The 16,136-nt window shown below is 32.4% G+C and overlaps 1 protein-coding gene across 1 annotated transcript; it reads left to right on the top strand.

Moving 5' to 3' along the window:
• Positions 1-540: 540 nt before the first annotated feature.
• On the top strand, positions 541-15,694 carry LOC148271215 (protein takeout-like; the record flags this gene model as incomplete). Its single annotated transcript, XM_088241697.1, has 4 exons — positions 541-781; positions 8,888-9,021; positions 12,638-12,787; positions 14,877-15,694. Coding segments are annotated over 4 exons (677 nt in total), but the record flags the coding sequence as incomplete, so codon positions are not given.
• Between the last annotated feature and the right edge of the window lie 442 nt (positions 15,695-16,136).

The following is a 16,136-nucleotide window of genomic DNA, read 5'->3' as shown; positions in this document are numbered from 1 at the left end:
GCACGAAAAGTTCGTTTAACAATATTTTTGAGTTAATTCTATAATTTTAAAAACAATTAAAAATACGCATTTTATTGAAAGCATCGATAAAATATAATATGGAAGTTAGAATGGAATGATCTTGAAATTCGTGGACACCTGTAGCAAACTTATCCTTGTCCATATCTGCTATTTATAAAATCGTCTAAGAGCAACTTTGGTTTTTATGCCCCAATGTGCAGAATGTGTAGATTAGTCAATTCATCACACGACTTAGAATTCTTTGGGATAGATCTTCCGGCTTTTCGTAGATCTTTTCGCGACTAAACAGTGTGGGATGAAGTTGGATTGGCATAGTTTAGCTCGAAGTCTTAGGTCTTTTGTTTTTATGAATATATTGTATACAATTATTGTTTTGCCCTTGTCTGTCTTTGCTAAATAGTTTTATGTTCTTTTTGTTCAGTTTCTTGCATTTATGTTTCTTCATGTAACTGTTGTAATTGGCTTAGGCCGTATATATAATAAATAAACATATTGATTGATTTTTTTCTTATTCCTTAGCGGAGTATATCCTGCCGTGCAGCCGCAGCGACCCCCAGCTGAACGCCTGCATCAAGAACTCGTTCACGCACCTGAAGCCCTACCTGGTCAACGGGCTGACGGACCTTCAGGTGCCCAGCATCGAGCCGCTGCACATCCCCTACATGGGCATCGAGAACGGCAACGGAGCCGTCCGGATCAAAGCGGCCTTCAGCAACATGTCCGTCGTGGGGGCCAGCAACTACACCATCACGAGAATCAGGTATTGGTGCATTTTAGGAACAGTGACAGTAGCAGATTACCTGGGTACTGACTTTGGTTAAACTTTTTTATATTTTTTTATACATAAACGATGGTTTTGTAAAAAATAAGCTTCTCAATTTTTTTTCAGGTTCAAGGCATTTTTTATTTGAACGGAAAATTACATAATTGGAAAGCTTAATTTCTTAACAGTAGCATGGTTGCTCGAATTACAAAGGGGTCATTATTCCTATTTTGAAATAGAGCAATCTCTTAATCTGTCTTCATTGGAGAGACGTGGAACTGATATGGACCTTGTATGCATTTTCAAAATACTTAATAAGTGATGTCCCATCTCTGTTGCAATCAATTTCTTTTCATGTTCCCAACCATCTCATCAGAAGTCAAAATCGCTATTTATTAAATCTTATAAGAGCAACTTTTGTTTTTATGCCCCAATGCCAATGTCCAGAAAATGTGTAGATTAGTCAATTCATTACACGACTTAGGAGTCTTTGAAATAGATCTTCCGGCTTTTCGTAGATCTCTTCGCGACTAAACAGTGTGGGATAAAGTTGGATTGGCATGGTTTAGCTCCAAGTCTTATGTATTTCGTTTTTGTAAATATATTGTACACCATTATTGTTTTGCCCTTGTTTGTTTTTGCTACATAGTTTTATGTTCTTTTTGTTCAGTTTCTTGCATTTATGTTTCTTTATGTAACTGTTGTAATTGGCTTAGGCCGTATATATAATAAATAAATAAATAAATATTTCAGGTTTGAAAAATAAAATAAATTAAAATATTATAACCATATTTTTTATCAAAAGATATTTTGTACTTACTTGTGACGCAAAGTGACATTTTTTTATCTAAAAGGCAACGCCTGAAAACATTTTTTTAAATTTTTATACTTTTTTTTTAAAAGGAAAAGATAAATATTTGCGTTCTTATGATTTTCGCAAATATTCTATTTTTAGGGCCATTTTCAACGAGTTGTAAATAACTAATTATTAGAAAATGGAATCAAGCTGGGGTAGAGTGGGATTCGTACCACGGACCTTTGGTCCGTGAGTCCACGACACTAGCCACGGGACCACAACCCGATATTATACCAGTTAGTTTAATCAACAATGTTTTGAGTATGTCCTAGGGAGAAAATTTATCCTGTCTAAAAACATTTCGACATACTCAAATTGGGTAGATTAAAAAAAATATTTATCCGTTTATTTAGCCTCCAGTGCGTGGAGGAATTTGGTGTCCGTCTGAATGCTCTCCCAGCAGAGGTGCGAGGCGTGAGAGTGAAATGATGTTTCAGAAAAAACTCAAAACCCACTTGTTCTCTCAATCATTTGAATAAATCCGTAGCATGTGATAATAAAATAAATTGTCTTAATTAAATTACAAAATTTAAAAGCTTCAATTAATTTATTTAATTTTTTATTAATAAATTTCATAAAAGGTACATATTTTTTTTTAAATCTATACATATCTACTGTTACACATCTAGTAAATGTTATCACTGTAACTCTCCAAAAAAAGAGACTAACTCTTGTGCTTGGAGAGTGACTTACACTGTTGTGGTTGTTTATTGTTTATAACTCGTATAAGAGTTTATATAATTTTAAATACGAGAACATGAGAAAAAAATAAAAAAATAGGATAGATAAAGAAAAAACATAAAACAATAATACATTCATACTAATTAAAATTTAATGTGGTTTTTACATCTGTTCAAAAAATTTCGATAGATTTATTTCAAATTTATTTTTTGATATATTATTTTTAATAGTTTTTAGTTCATTGGAAATATTATTGTAATTTTTTACACCTTTGAAGACAAATCTATTTTGACCATGACTTGTGTGGAATTTAGGAATTTTAATATTATGTTGGTATCTGAGTGACTTATTTATCTCAAATTCTTTTATTTTTTCTTTTTTATATATTTGTATTTGTATAATAGAATTAATTTTGTAAAGAGTGTCTACTGTATGAACCTCAAATATTTTAAATAGACTTTCCGTATTGAATGTTGAGGGCTTCTTTAGAATTACTTTAATAATCCATCTTTGTACCATTTTAAGAGGGTTTAATATATTGGCGTATGAACCACCCCACCCTACAATACCATATTGTAACAAAGATTGTACAATTGAGTAATAAGCTATTTTTTTATTATTTTTCATTTATCTATAGAATCACTTTGTAAAGCGCACTTGAGATATTATATTAAAGAAATGGAGCTATATCGGTTATCCATAATAATAGTTATATCATAAGAATTTATTTTCAACGTTATTCCTGATTTGTGAAAATACCCTATTAATATGTTAAATCCGGAACGTTACCACGAGGCCACAACCCGGTTCGTCGGCTTTTTAAATTATCCGGCTAAAGTTGTTTTTATGTAAATTTAAAATGCTTCTAGTCAAAAGTCGGTGATCTTCGATCCTTGACAGTTGATCAGAAATTAAGCCCCTAACGATCTTTATAAAAAAATCAGCGAAAGAAATATCAACAATGTTTTGAGTATGTCCAAATGCTCGCAGACTGGTTGGATTTCCTCCCTAGGGAGTTGTTCTATTTTTTTTTGCAACAGAGGGAAAACATTTTTGAGAAGGGAATATGAAATTCTAGGCATTTACAGGGCTTATGACCTGTCGTTAGCTGGTTTAAGTGGCCACTTTACACACTGTTTAAGACTTCCATATTCCCTTCTCAAAAATGTTTTCCCTCTGTTGCAACAAATTCAAATACGAATAATTCCCTAGGGAGGAAATCCAGCCAGTCTGCAAGCATTTGGACACACTCAAACATTGTTGAATTAACTACCTGGTAAAAGAAGAAGCATAAAAATTGGAGAATTGTTTTCAGGCGTTGCCTAGTAGGTGAATTGATACAGCAGGATGAATCTCACCCGCGCGGCCACGTTATAATGGTTTCAGCTCTTTTACTTCACAAAAGAAAACAGATGGGAGAGTTGAGGAAATGTGGATGTTTAAACATAGGCAGAAAGATAAATGTTACACAGTGTGTAAAGTGGCCACTTAAACCAGCCAATGACAGGCCATAATTACATATCTTTCTCTTTTTTTTACCTAAGCTAAATTTTACTTTTTATTTTGGATTGCTGAATGCTTTGTTGTTAATAAAGTTTTTATAATGGTTTTTTTTTAAATTTCAATAAAATTACCATGTTGTACTTACTTACCTTAATTTTATCCCTCTCGAGCTTATTATAAACTTAAATAAATAAATAAGCCCTGTAAATGCCTAGACTTGCATATCCCTTCTCAAAAATGTTTTCGCTCTCTGTTGCAATAAATTTAGAAAAAAAATATCACTTTGATCAAATGTTTTTACCAGACAAAAAAACAAAATAAATCACACAACATCCATAGAATTATTTAAATTCGACTCAAATTCGCAGTAGAAACACACGTTTGCATGCTAATTTTATTTGATCCAATATTATTTTTCAAATTGTGTAATATTTATTTTATGTATTAAGGAAAATATGATGGCATTTTTAAAAATACTATTAAAGTTATTACAGAAAATAATGTTAGAATTAAATTTGTTTTTCAACCCGAACTCGATTTTCAGGTTTAAAGCTATGAAAATTAAATTTGATAAAACTTTTATGGATTATGCATTTGATCACCGTAATAAATAAATTTAATAGTAACATGGTGATAATCAAATTGCATAATAGAGATCTCTATTATACGTTATACATTATGGCAAGTTTTTTATTATTATATTAAATAAGCAAATATTACGATGGTGACGGAATTTTTATTTTTTTATTATATATATTTGGACTCCTGTATTTAGGAGCCTTACGTGTAATGTACAAGGCTGAGGTACTAGGAAAAATCGTTATTTGTTTGTCTTGGAAATGGGATGTTCGATCACTGATTTTGGTTTATTACCTTTATGAGTCCAATCACCATTGTTGCAAAGTTCAAAAACAATGGCGCGTGATAACTACTTTTAACTACAGTGTGGATATTTGTTAAGGATATTCCATCTTTCCTGCATTCTGCTTCAAGATTATGGCGTTGTAAATTTGAAAAATGGGCACTGAAATAACAGATGGTCGATACTCTGTGAAGAAATATCATCGCATGGACAATAGTCATCATTCCTTAATTTAAACCTATATAGGTAACTTCTTATAGCTCCGTGTCCGGTAAAAATTTGGGTCGTTTCGAAAGTACTTTGGTGATGGAAACGGAAGTTTACTGCATCAGCTAGCCTTGGAAAAAACACTTAAGTGATTTTACCTGTAGAAGAAGCGCGGTAATGATCCTCCCAACGCTGACGGTATTATAGTAATATTGTTTCCTCGCGACGTCCGAAAGTAAGTCAAAAGGTTTGGTATTTAAAAGGGCAGTGAGGTTACTGAGCGCATAATAAATGTTAACAATGAGTGTCTCGAACAAGTAGAAGAATTTGTGTATCTGGGCATGTTAAGAAAATATGGATGAGTAGAAAAAGATGTTGAATGAGCGCACAACTAAATGAACGGCGCAATAAGCACAGTAATTGTTCATAAAAATATGTCATTCGAAGCTAGACTAGCGTGCACAGTGAGGCTTTAGTTCCAAGTTCTAACGGTCATGTATGGAAGTGAAACATGGAACTGGCAGACGAAGGATGAAAGCAGATTGATCGTGGTTGAAATGCAATATTTTAGGCAAATGTGTGGAAAATCTGAGACCGGTATAATTGATCAGATTAAGAAAGGGTCTCTGAGATGGTTTGGTCAAAACGAATGGATGACGAAAGAATGGTAAAACAGATACAATATAGCCAGAATGAACGGTATCATAGGGCGAAGATGACCAAGGAAGACGTGGCATGATCGGGTAAACCAAAATCTCAAGTATGGTCATGTCAAAAGGCATAACCGAAGAGCATGTATGACAAGATGTATGAATGTGGAAGAAGCTAGGAATGTGTGTCAAGATAGCCGTGTGTGGTGCTCCAACCTCTGCCTACCCCTACGGAGAAATGGCGTGATGGTAGTAGTAGTAGTAGGTTTAAAATACACATATGTTGAATTACCTGAAAACGAGACGTTTCACGCCCTATCGGACACGTATTACGTTACCGCGTCTCACTTTTTTAATACTAACATAGCTAAAATGGTATGGTAGAACAAAAAGAGAAGTCAACTGCCGCATACATCAAGCAACCCTTGCGTTGAGCAAAAAATCAAAGACTTTCGAGTCAAATATTATAAACCTAAAACTCCGCAAGCAACTTGCCACGACATATGTATGGAGCAAATTGATTTACGGCTGGGAGACATGGTGCCTTACCGAAAGAGATTTTTAAAAAGACTAGAGGCCTTTGAGATGTGATGCTACAGAAGAATATTAGAAATTTTCTGGAGAGACCACATCACTAATGAAGAGGTTCTCAGCAGAATCAAAGAAGGGAGGCACCTAATCAAAAACATCTCGCGAGGCGAGCCCAATGAATCGGCCTCATTATACGCCATGAGCGTCTCCTGCATGAAATAATAGAGGGAATGACTGAGGAGAAAAATTACAGAGGGTGCCCCCGACGGGAGTATTTGGAGCAAGTGTGCGAAGATTTGAACTGCGCCTCATATATCGAGCTGAAGAGGGCTGCAGAGAATAGAGACCAGTGGAGGACGAGATGCAGGACTGTGCTGCAAACCAATCCCCAGGATTGAGACCGCGAAGAAGAAGCGAAAATGTAATATTTATTCACAAAACATAGAAACTTTCAAATCTTGCGCCCTTCACTGCAGTATTGTCATTTTTTGATAAAATACACAGTCAGTACATTCACTTTATTCGAGTTTCCCTGTATGCAAATACAAATACAAATTGGGACGTAGCCATACTTTCCGGATCCCGCTTCAAAAGGAAGAAGAACGTGGTGATACATGCAAAATAAACAACTACATAAACTATGTTCACTTTAAACTAGATTTATTAACAAAAATTACAATTTATTTCTCTACTACATACATACTTAGGTAATAGATTTTTCTGGATTATGTCTTGTCTGCCTAACTAGGTACAACCTGTTTTAAGGCAGACATTTTTATGAAAAAATAAACAATAACATGACTACCTGCTAGTTAATTTATTATAAAGTTTACAATATATATACCATTTATTATTTTAGAATGTTTTTTAGTAAGTTGTCCGATTTTTCTCTACCTAAATCCAGTAACCATTTTATTACAAATTTATTTAATTGAATTCGGGTCATGGTTTTGTAATGTTTCGGGTAACGTAGTGAATATTTTGGGGCCCAAAAACCTGAAATTTCTTTGACCGAATTCAGAGTTTGTGGTAGACCCCATGACCCATCCTTTAGTTTGGCTTCTGGTAGTTTGGGAGTGTTCCCTTTGGGATTTGGTAGAATAATTTGCTTTCACAAACATGATTATTCTAGATACATATTATTGCCTTATATCTAATATATCGGATTCCTCGAACTTGACGCTGGGGTACCTAAAGTGCTTTTTAAAATTATTTTTACTGCCGATTTTTGAGCAGATTCGAGAGGTTTTAATATTGATTTATTAGTGCCTCCCCATCCTATTATGCCATAAGCTACAATTGAGTTACATAAAATATAATATAGTTGTTTGATTTTAATTAGGGATAAGATGTTACGTGTTGACTTAAATATATGGGAAAGTTTTCTAATTTTTTGTGTTATATATTGTATGTGTTTTGTCCATTCTGTACATTACTGCAAAATACTTAGTAAATTATTACAATATTATTATTCATTGAAACCCATTTGATTTGCTTATAAAGCATGCAAAAAAAATAGAGATAAAATATTCATCTGCATTCAATAAGGATATGATAATTAATTTGCTAATTTTAAGTGCAAAGTTTCATTCTGTTTTAATATTAAAGATAAATATTTATGATTCCCACATTATGACAGACCTTGAATTTGAGCAGTATGTTGATGTTTTTGCACTTTCGTGTCAATTAAAAAAGTTAATAACTGGGTGCTTAATACAAGCGTATTAATGTTCGGAGATAGAACTGGTACCATTAAGTATACTATATTAAATAAATACAGGGACTGAGTCAAAAAAACAACAGCAAACCAATTATTTTTCCAAATTTATTGAATTTCCCTCAAAATAGGCTCCTTCTGAAGCAATCGGGTAGTGGTCCCGTGTCTAGTGTTGCGGACTCACGGGCCGGAGGTCCGAGGTTCAAACCCCACTCTACCCCCAACTTGATTTCCATTTTCTAGCAGTGAGTTATTTACAACTCGTTAAAAATGGCCACCAAAATTGAAATATTAGAGTAAATTATAGGAACGCTAATATTTCTTCTTTTCTTTTTAATTACATTTTTCTCGAACGAACAATCCACCTTTTCTTTTAACTATCGACGTGCTAATAAGCGACGTAATAACAATTTCTCTCCCTGGTTGTTAATCGTATTCGCGATCACAATGAAAAATCCGTGAACACCATAATATTAATATTAAATGTCAAAATATTTACGTTTCGCGACGTATTATCCTGCTGCGTAATCACAGATTTGAATTTCACCGGTGTAAATATATTATAAAAACTGGTATTTTTATTTATTTATTTATTATTTATCATACTATCTATTGCATTTACCCAGTGGTTCGCAACTCAAATGTTAAGAAAAGCAGTCGCCATGGTAATTGTAATTTATTTTTCACTTTTTTGTATTAGATGCTCCTTATTATTTTGCAAATGCAATATATTGTATTATTTTTTTATGGTAAACGCCGATTTTTCGCCAATGAACTGTATTTATTTACGAGGAAAACAAAAAACAAACCGATACGAGCGTTGACTTGGATATTACACACGCGTTGACTTATGACTGCGATAACTTAAGCATGTTCATTATTGTTCGTTGTGATCGCTCAAATGCTTAGCTTATTTACAAGTCGATAGTTATTTGTGATTGAACTACTGACGGAAAATTATTCTAAATCTATATCGAAAATCGAAAAAAAAGAGATTGCCACACTACTATTGTAATCTGTCAAAAATATCTTCTTATATTGCCTAAACTATAGTAATAATTTCTAATTTATATTTTGTTTTTTTTGTTTATTCAAGGAGCGACATCCCCAAGCTGCGCATAGACATCGGCCTGACTTTACCGAGAATTGAGATCACAGGACAGTACGAAGTTGTTGGGAATGTGTTACTCTTCCCCGTTAGATCCCAAGGCGATTTCTGGGCAGCGTTTGGTCAGTAAAAACCTAAAATAAATAACCCGTGTATATCTTCATAGGCATGTTAAAAGAAAGCCGGGTGTTATTTTGACTTTTAATTGTTGGGACATAAAAAGTTCATGCTTTGCTTTGTTGCAATCTTGATCGATACCAACCCTAATACTTATGTTTAAGCGAATTTTGGAATTGGAAAAACAGGGATGAAAGTAGGCTGAATGTTGTCCAGATATAATCTCTTAGGCCTATAATACATAGACATGCCCTGAGCCCTCAAAAATTATGAACGCTCAGTCATGTCCAACGCGTGTTTAGTCGTTCTTTGACCGCCAGCTAGACGTGACATTTAGAATCGAAACAAAAATATGTAAACATCAAACTGCAATTGCGAAGCTCTTCTTAGTTACAGGTTACAGTGATGCACTGATAGGAAAATATTTTTAAAATATAATAAACGTGAGTAAATATTATCTTTTCTTTCCTAAAAATCCAGTGAAAAGATACAAATGGGTCGTAATTATACGGATTTTAAGAAATAAACCTGATTAGGATCTATCAAAAACGCATGTTGATTGTTAACGTTAAAATACAAACTTTTTTATCTACCAAAAATTAGTACCTATTCTTCAATTTATTGCAACATATGTATGCTCGTTAAATGCAGCCCCGGTGTAAATAAACAATACTTAGTAACTATGGGCACGATTTCGTGTCACTGCTATAAGACATGTCTATGTATTAGAAGTCAATATTCTTTGGCGAACATGTGGCTATGACAAAAATGTCAAGATCCGTGCAGTGTGTAACCCAAAGCGTTTACCAGCGATGCTAACTTCTATCATACGAAAATCGGTAGATACAGAAAAAAAAAATCGGTAGATTTACTGTCCTAGGAGCATTAAAATTTCCCTATCCGTTTTTATTACAAAATTTCGCTAAATATGCTATGTTTTTTTTTATTTTAAATCAAACCAAATGGCGGTTCTCTTGGACTTAATAAATAGCTGACGTTTGCTTAACAAACGCAGAGTTCCGGATTCGATTTCCAAAGAAATCACAATAATTTATGTATTTTTTACGTTTATCGTAATTTTAAGCTTAATGATAAAATAATAACTACTAATCGCTGAAATAGGTTACTAAATTTGAGCAGAAAATAGTTACAGGCGACAAAAACGTTTCATTATCATTAAGTAAGTTGCTGCCATTCCATTTAATAAAACAGAAATTATGAAGAAAAATGAAATAATTTTGATTCATCAACTTTGAAAATAACCGGGAATCACTATTTACCAATACTAACCAATCAACAAATGTATTCTATACGACGGAAGGATAAGTAGTATTCATAATAATATACAGATGGCAGAAAAAGTAGCCTTTCGAGCAAACAAAAAAAATAAAGTAATTGGTTTGTTCATTTATAAGTGGATTGCCTATATTGGGGACGAATAAATAGAAAAAAAATCAATGGAAAAAGGATATGTTTAAAAATCGGTAGAATTTCGATAAAATTTGGTAGATTTTACACAAAATTGGTAGATCTACCGAAAAATCGGTAGGGTTGGCAACGCTGGCGTTTACATTATCATAAACATGTGTTTAGCAGATAAGTTTTAAAAAGTAATCTTATTCCTGCTAGCTTTATAAAAGTTTTCTTTTTAAGTGTACGTATATCGTTTGAAAAATGTTAATAATTAGTATATGTTTTAATAATAATTAGATATAAGTTAATATTAGGACATTCATTTATTATGTTGGTACTATTTAAAGACAAAATAAAAATAAAAAAAACATAGGTATTTTTTCAATGTTACATTTTCAAATATCGGGAACCCGGTATTTTGGTGTTTTTTCGATATTTTTGTTAAATATTTTATAAATACTAAAAAATAATCAACTTTTTAACTTCACCATATTCCGTTTTTAGGTTAAATTCGTTGTAAAAGATGGAAATAAAAGTGTTTTAAAGTACCTACCGTAAATCAACAATAATTATTTAAATTGATTAGGTACTTAATTTTAAGGTCTTCAACTTCAATTTAAGCTCAAGTGGGTAAATGGACCTATTTTTAACGCGACAGTAACACATTTAACTTAACAAACACATTCGTTTCTCAAAACAAACTATGCTTTATTTTTTAACAAATTAAACAAAACATAAAATAAGTTAACATTCAGCAAGTCTGCATGCATTAAATAAAATATATATAAAGAAAATATTCAGCGTGTTGTTGGCGGGCATGGCTCGTAGTAGTAATGTGACAGGATTAGTAATGTTTGGTAACTATCTAAAACGACTAGGAAGCTACTGTCGCTACTGACGCTAGTGATGGAATCTGGTTGAACCCAATCAACATTCTGATTTCTGATTGGTTGAATGTGCAGAATGGCGTGTGGCGTGACAAATAATCACACTTGAAACTTTAAAACCGGATAAAATAAAGAAAATCTCATCTTATTTCGAAATCCCGGTAATAGAGAAGTCAATATCATGTCACAAAAACGCGACATGTCAAAAGTTGTAATCAGTGGCGTGCATGCATGAGATGCAAACATGAGCGTGTGTATGAATATATAGAAAGCGAGGTCTGTATCTGTATACAAAGACAGCGTGGTGTAGTGTTCTATCCTCTCTGCCGTGATGATTTTTGATTTGGTCATTTTATACCGTGTAGTTTTTTAGAAAGAAAAAAGAGATGAATTCAATATTACCATGTTTTCTTTTGGATTCTATGATTTTGTATTGAGTGCCATATCAGGGTAACTCTAGGTGTGAAAAAAAAAAGTACTTTAACCAACATTTTTTTATAACAAGTAACCAGTTTCAACACTACACGACATCTTCTCAAGACCGGTATGTATATCATAGAAATCCATATATTTATAGTATAATAATTTAAAGTCCGCATGTTTTAATCTAACTCCCTTGTAAATATTGCTCGACTCACTGTTTTTATATAGTTAAAACATCTGTCGACTGTTTGTACTTTTATTTTTAGTCCTGCCTGTTTCCCTATGTTTAGCATAAGAAATATTTGCATTCCTGTAATTCCAAAATATTTCAATTCTACAGGCATTTATTTATTTATTTATTGACACTTTATATACATATACAATAAATATACATATAAGGGCGGGCATATTGCCTTAAGGCAATTTCTTCCTACCTACCCAAAACGCTCAGTTTGAGAAAATTATAAATACATGGACATATTGAATCTTACAATTTTGTACAAAAATTAAAAGCAAAGATTAACAAAAATAAATATATGTATAAAAAAAAATAACACTTTACTATGAAGAGAGGAGAGGGGATGGGAAGGAAAGAAGAAGGATAAAGGAACAATTTAGAACAAGGCATTTAGAACAAGTCCTAAATAACTCTGCCAGCAAATGGGAATCGAGTGTATAGTTAAAGCAGAGTTTTTGCCTTTGAACTATAAGTCTGACTTTACCACTAAATTGTCCTATAGTCAGAACATAACATGTATTTAAAAATGTTTGTGTAGGTACATAATGTTTTTATATGAATAAATTGAAGTCTTATTGTAACATAATTTATTGAACAAAAAATAAAGGTTTGCATCATAAATAATTTTGTACGCTTTTATTGATCTTTTCTGGTCTGCAGGTGATGTGTCGGCTATCGGCAGGATATTCGGCAAGGAGATCATTCGTGATGGAGTGGGCTATATGATGATCGACAAGCTGCTTGTGGACTTCAAGCTACAGAAGTCCAGGTTCAAGATCAAGGACTTGGTGAATGGAGGAAACGTTATTGGTAAAATTCATAAACTCACAATTCTTAAACCAAATTTATGTGACTTTTATTTTACTTACAGTTTTTCCTTTGCCCGGATATTGGCTATTTTTTCCCTCCTCCAATTTTCTGTAAACATATGCATGTAATAACGTAAGTTTATTCTTAAATTTTATTATCACGTAAACCAACCAATGACAGATCATTAGCCCTATAAATGCCTAGACTTCCATAATCCTTTATCAACATTTTTTCTCCTCTCTGTTGCAATAAATTTCAATATTTCAACTTACCTCATTTCATAAATTATCAAGATACCAGAGTATGCATTTCAGCAGACATTTGCATTTTTACGCCGCTGGGTACAAACGGGGGAATAATGATGACGCAGAGTCCAGGCAGACAAAATAAATCATTCCTTAATATAACATAAGCTTGAATTCTATGGCTTAAACATTTCATACGAAGGAATACTATATTAATGCCATACTGATTTGTCAAACTTAAAACCAAACTTAACAACAATCAAATAACAATCAATCAATAACTTACAATCTAGATAAGCGATTTTCACTAAGTAATATTTGGAGTGAGACCCAAGATTCCTGATAATGAAATAGTTTAATAAATTCTCTAAGATCTCGCAATTATTTGTTTAAAATTTGAGTGTATGTAGCTTGGTACTGATGTAATTCATGGATCATACGGCTGGCTGAATATTGCAACTTGTCAGCTACGCTAGAGTAATTGTTACAAGATCTACTTCCATGTAGATTTATTACTGGCACTCTTAAAGAGAAGTAGGCAGAGAAACTTATTTACAAATATATTTCATTTTTTATTTTATTGTATTTTCAATTTTTTTTGTTTACATTTGGTACAATTTTTTATTACATATGTCACTACATTTATTAGAGCAAAAAAATCCCACATAGGCATGGCCTGGACGTGGATATACTAAATCTAGAATACATTATGTAATCTTTGGTGCAGATGTAAATCCGTACCTTAAAGGATAAACCGCGGGAGTCACATCGAATGAAATGTTCAGGGAACAAGATTTTGTGATTGGGCAATTTCCAAAACATCATAATTTTTTAACCAAATGAGGTAATTTCAATTGATAAAGAACTTTCAATGTAAAATAATATTTACTTTAAAAATAATACTACATATTAAAATAGTATATTTGGTATGGATTATTTGTTATATCGTCACCAGAGACCTCCGTTTTGTAACATTTTAAAAATTGTTCAGCAGATGAATAAAACAAAATATATTTTTGAATGATGCAATTTTTTCATATACATTTTTAATTGATAACAAAAATGACAATTATGATATCATTTTATTTCAAGAAAATGTACTAATATATTTTGTCAAAAGTAAATGAGAAATTGAAAACACTTAGAAAGAGAGTTCACCATTATCATGAGCTAAACACCCCTAGGTGGGCCGTGGCTGTATCCAGTAACCAAGGATGCTACTACATATAAATATTAATTGTCCAGTGTTTACTTTACTTCCTAGTGTCAGCAATTTGTCATTGGTAATTTGGATGTTTTGATACAGAAAATGCATGATTCAATGAGGAACTTCAGCCCTTCTGGAAACTGGATACAAAAAATGTTTTCTTACGCGGGGTAAAAATTAGAGCATTAAATTGTACCCCAAAGTTTCTTGAAAATGTACAGAAAAAATAATAAAAAATATTTTGATAAAAACGCACTACTTTAAATGACGTCATTGGTTCATGTGAATCAACCTATGATCTGAGAGCTATGGAAGATTTCCGGTCTGCTTGTCGCTTCTGGACCAATGGAAAGAACTGAATGAGAATAAGCGGAAATGAACCTCTGACGTTACACGCGGAGTTATTTCAGAAATACAAAACTTTTAAAAATCCTAGCGCCGATAATACAATATATAAAAATTAAAAAAAAACTTTTTTGACTTAGTTTAACAGTCTATTAACAAATAAAAAATAAATAAAAAACCACTGAACTTCCTCATTTTATGCTGTCCTTAATACGATAGAGGGTCAGATGACAGTGGGCGTTTATTTCTAGACGAGTCCTATAAGTGTAAGTATTTTTTTTTCTTCTTCCAGGAGAGGCAATGAACCAATTCTTAAACAATAATGCCAATGAGATCATAGAAGAAATGAAACCGGCCGCTTGTCAGAGTATCGCCAAACATTTCAAGGGATTCCTCAACAGCGCTTTCCCAAAGATTCCTATCAACTTGTGGCTGAAGCCCTAAACCAAATATCACCGTTGATTGTTATTATATTTAACTATGCTTTTATACAAATATTATTATCATTAAGTCCATGTCACAATGGTAAGAGCAGACTTTAGATTACTTAACTATTAGTTCAGCATTACTTGGGTTAGTTGCACCTATTATTTTACAATTTTTTAGAACAGCATTCTCTACCTGTAAGATGACTATGTTGTATGTATTTAAAATACAATATCCGCAAACTCTTATTGTGGAATAACAGTATTTTTTGTTACTAATTGGGTAGCAAACCACAGACCTCCATTCCAAAGTCTGCAACACTACCATGAAGCCACAACCCGACTTTTAATTTATTGATTTTACTAATGCGATAACTTTTTAACTTTGATTTTTATGTGCCTACTTAAGATAATATTTTGTTTTGTATAAATGCTTTCAACTCCGTATAATGTGTACCAGTCTAAATGTCCGTTAAAGGGTGAGAGTGCTAATTGGTCAAATAAATAAGTGAAAGCTTACTGAGCATTTTACTTTATAACTTATATGAAAATATAAGCTATTTTGTGATTAAAATGGAATTCCATCAATAATTGTCAATAATAACATATTGGGTATAAACATAAGTTGTGTCCATTTTCATCCAAGTGAAGAGAACAAGGAGACACAACAACAAAAAAAAACAAATTAAGTCAAAAATGTATTCTCCTTCATTATTTTACAACAAAAAACACAATGAGGTGTCCAAAATGCTCACTTTCGTCTACTTGACATTCCATTTTGAAGGCTTGTTATAAAATAAAATAATATATGTAACATAAAAGCAAACAAAAAATCTTGTAGAGTAGAAAATTTTCTTTCAAATGATAACCTTTACCATTTTATTTTTATTTTTGATGCTTATTTTTAAATTTGGAAAAAATTGTACACACATTTTTAACACCTAATAAATTTAATATTGTCAGGTTAACATTTAAAACTCATAAATCCCAAACTTAGTTTTGTGGAGAGTAAAAACAGTTTTTACTTCAGTAGTGAATGGTAGTAAAGTTTATTTTCTATACATATTTTTTTTAATAATGGAACACTATACGGATTCTAGTTTCACACACATATAAATTATTTGAAG

This window comes from Micrasema longulum, unplaced genomic scaffold (assembly GCF_059751315.1).
Source record: "Micrasema longulum isolate JH-2025_06_02 unplaced genomic scaffold, ASM5975131v1 h1tg003027l, whole genome shotgun sequence".
Taxonomy (NCBI): domain Eukaryota; kingdom Metazoa; phylum Arthropoda; class Insecta; order Trichoptera; family Brachycentridae; genus Micrasema; species Micrasema longulum.
This window is presented reverse-complemented; position numbering and strand designations above follow the sequence as displayed.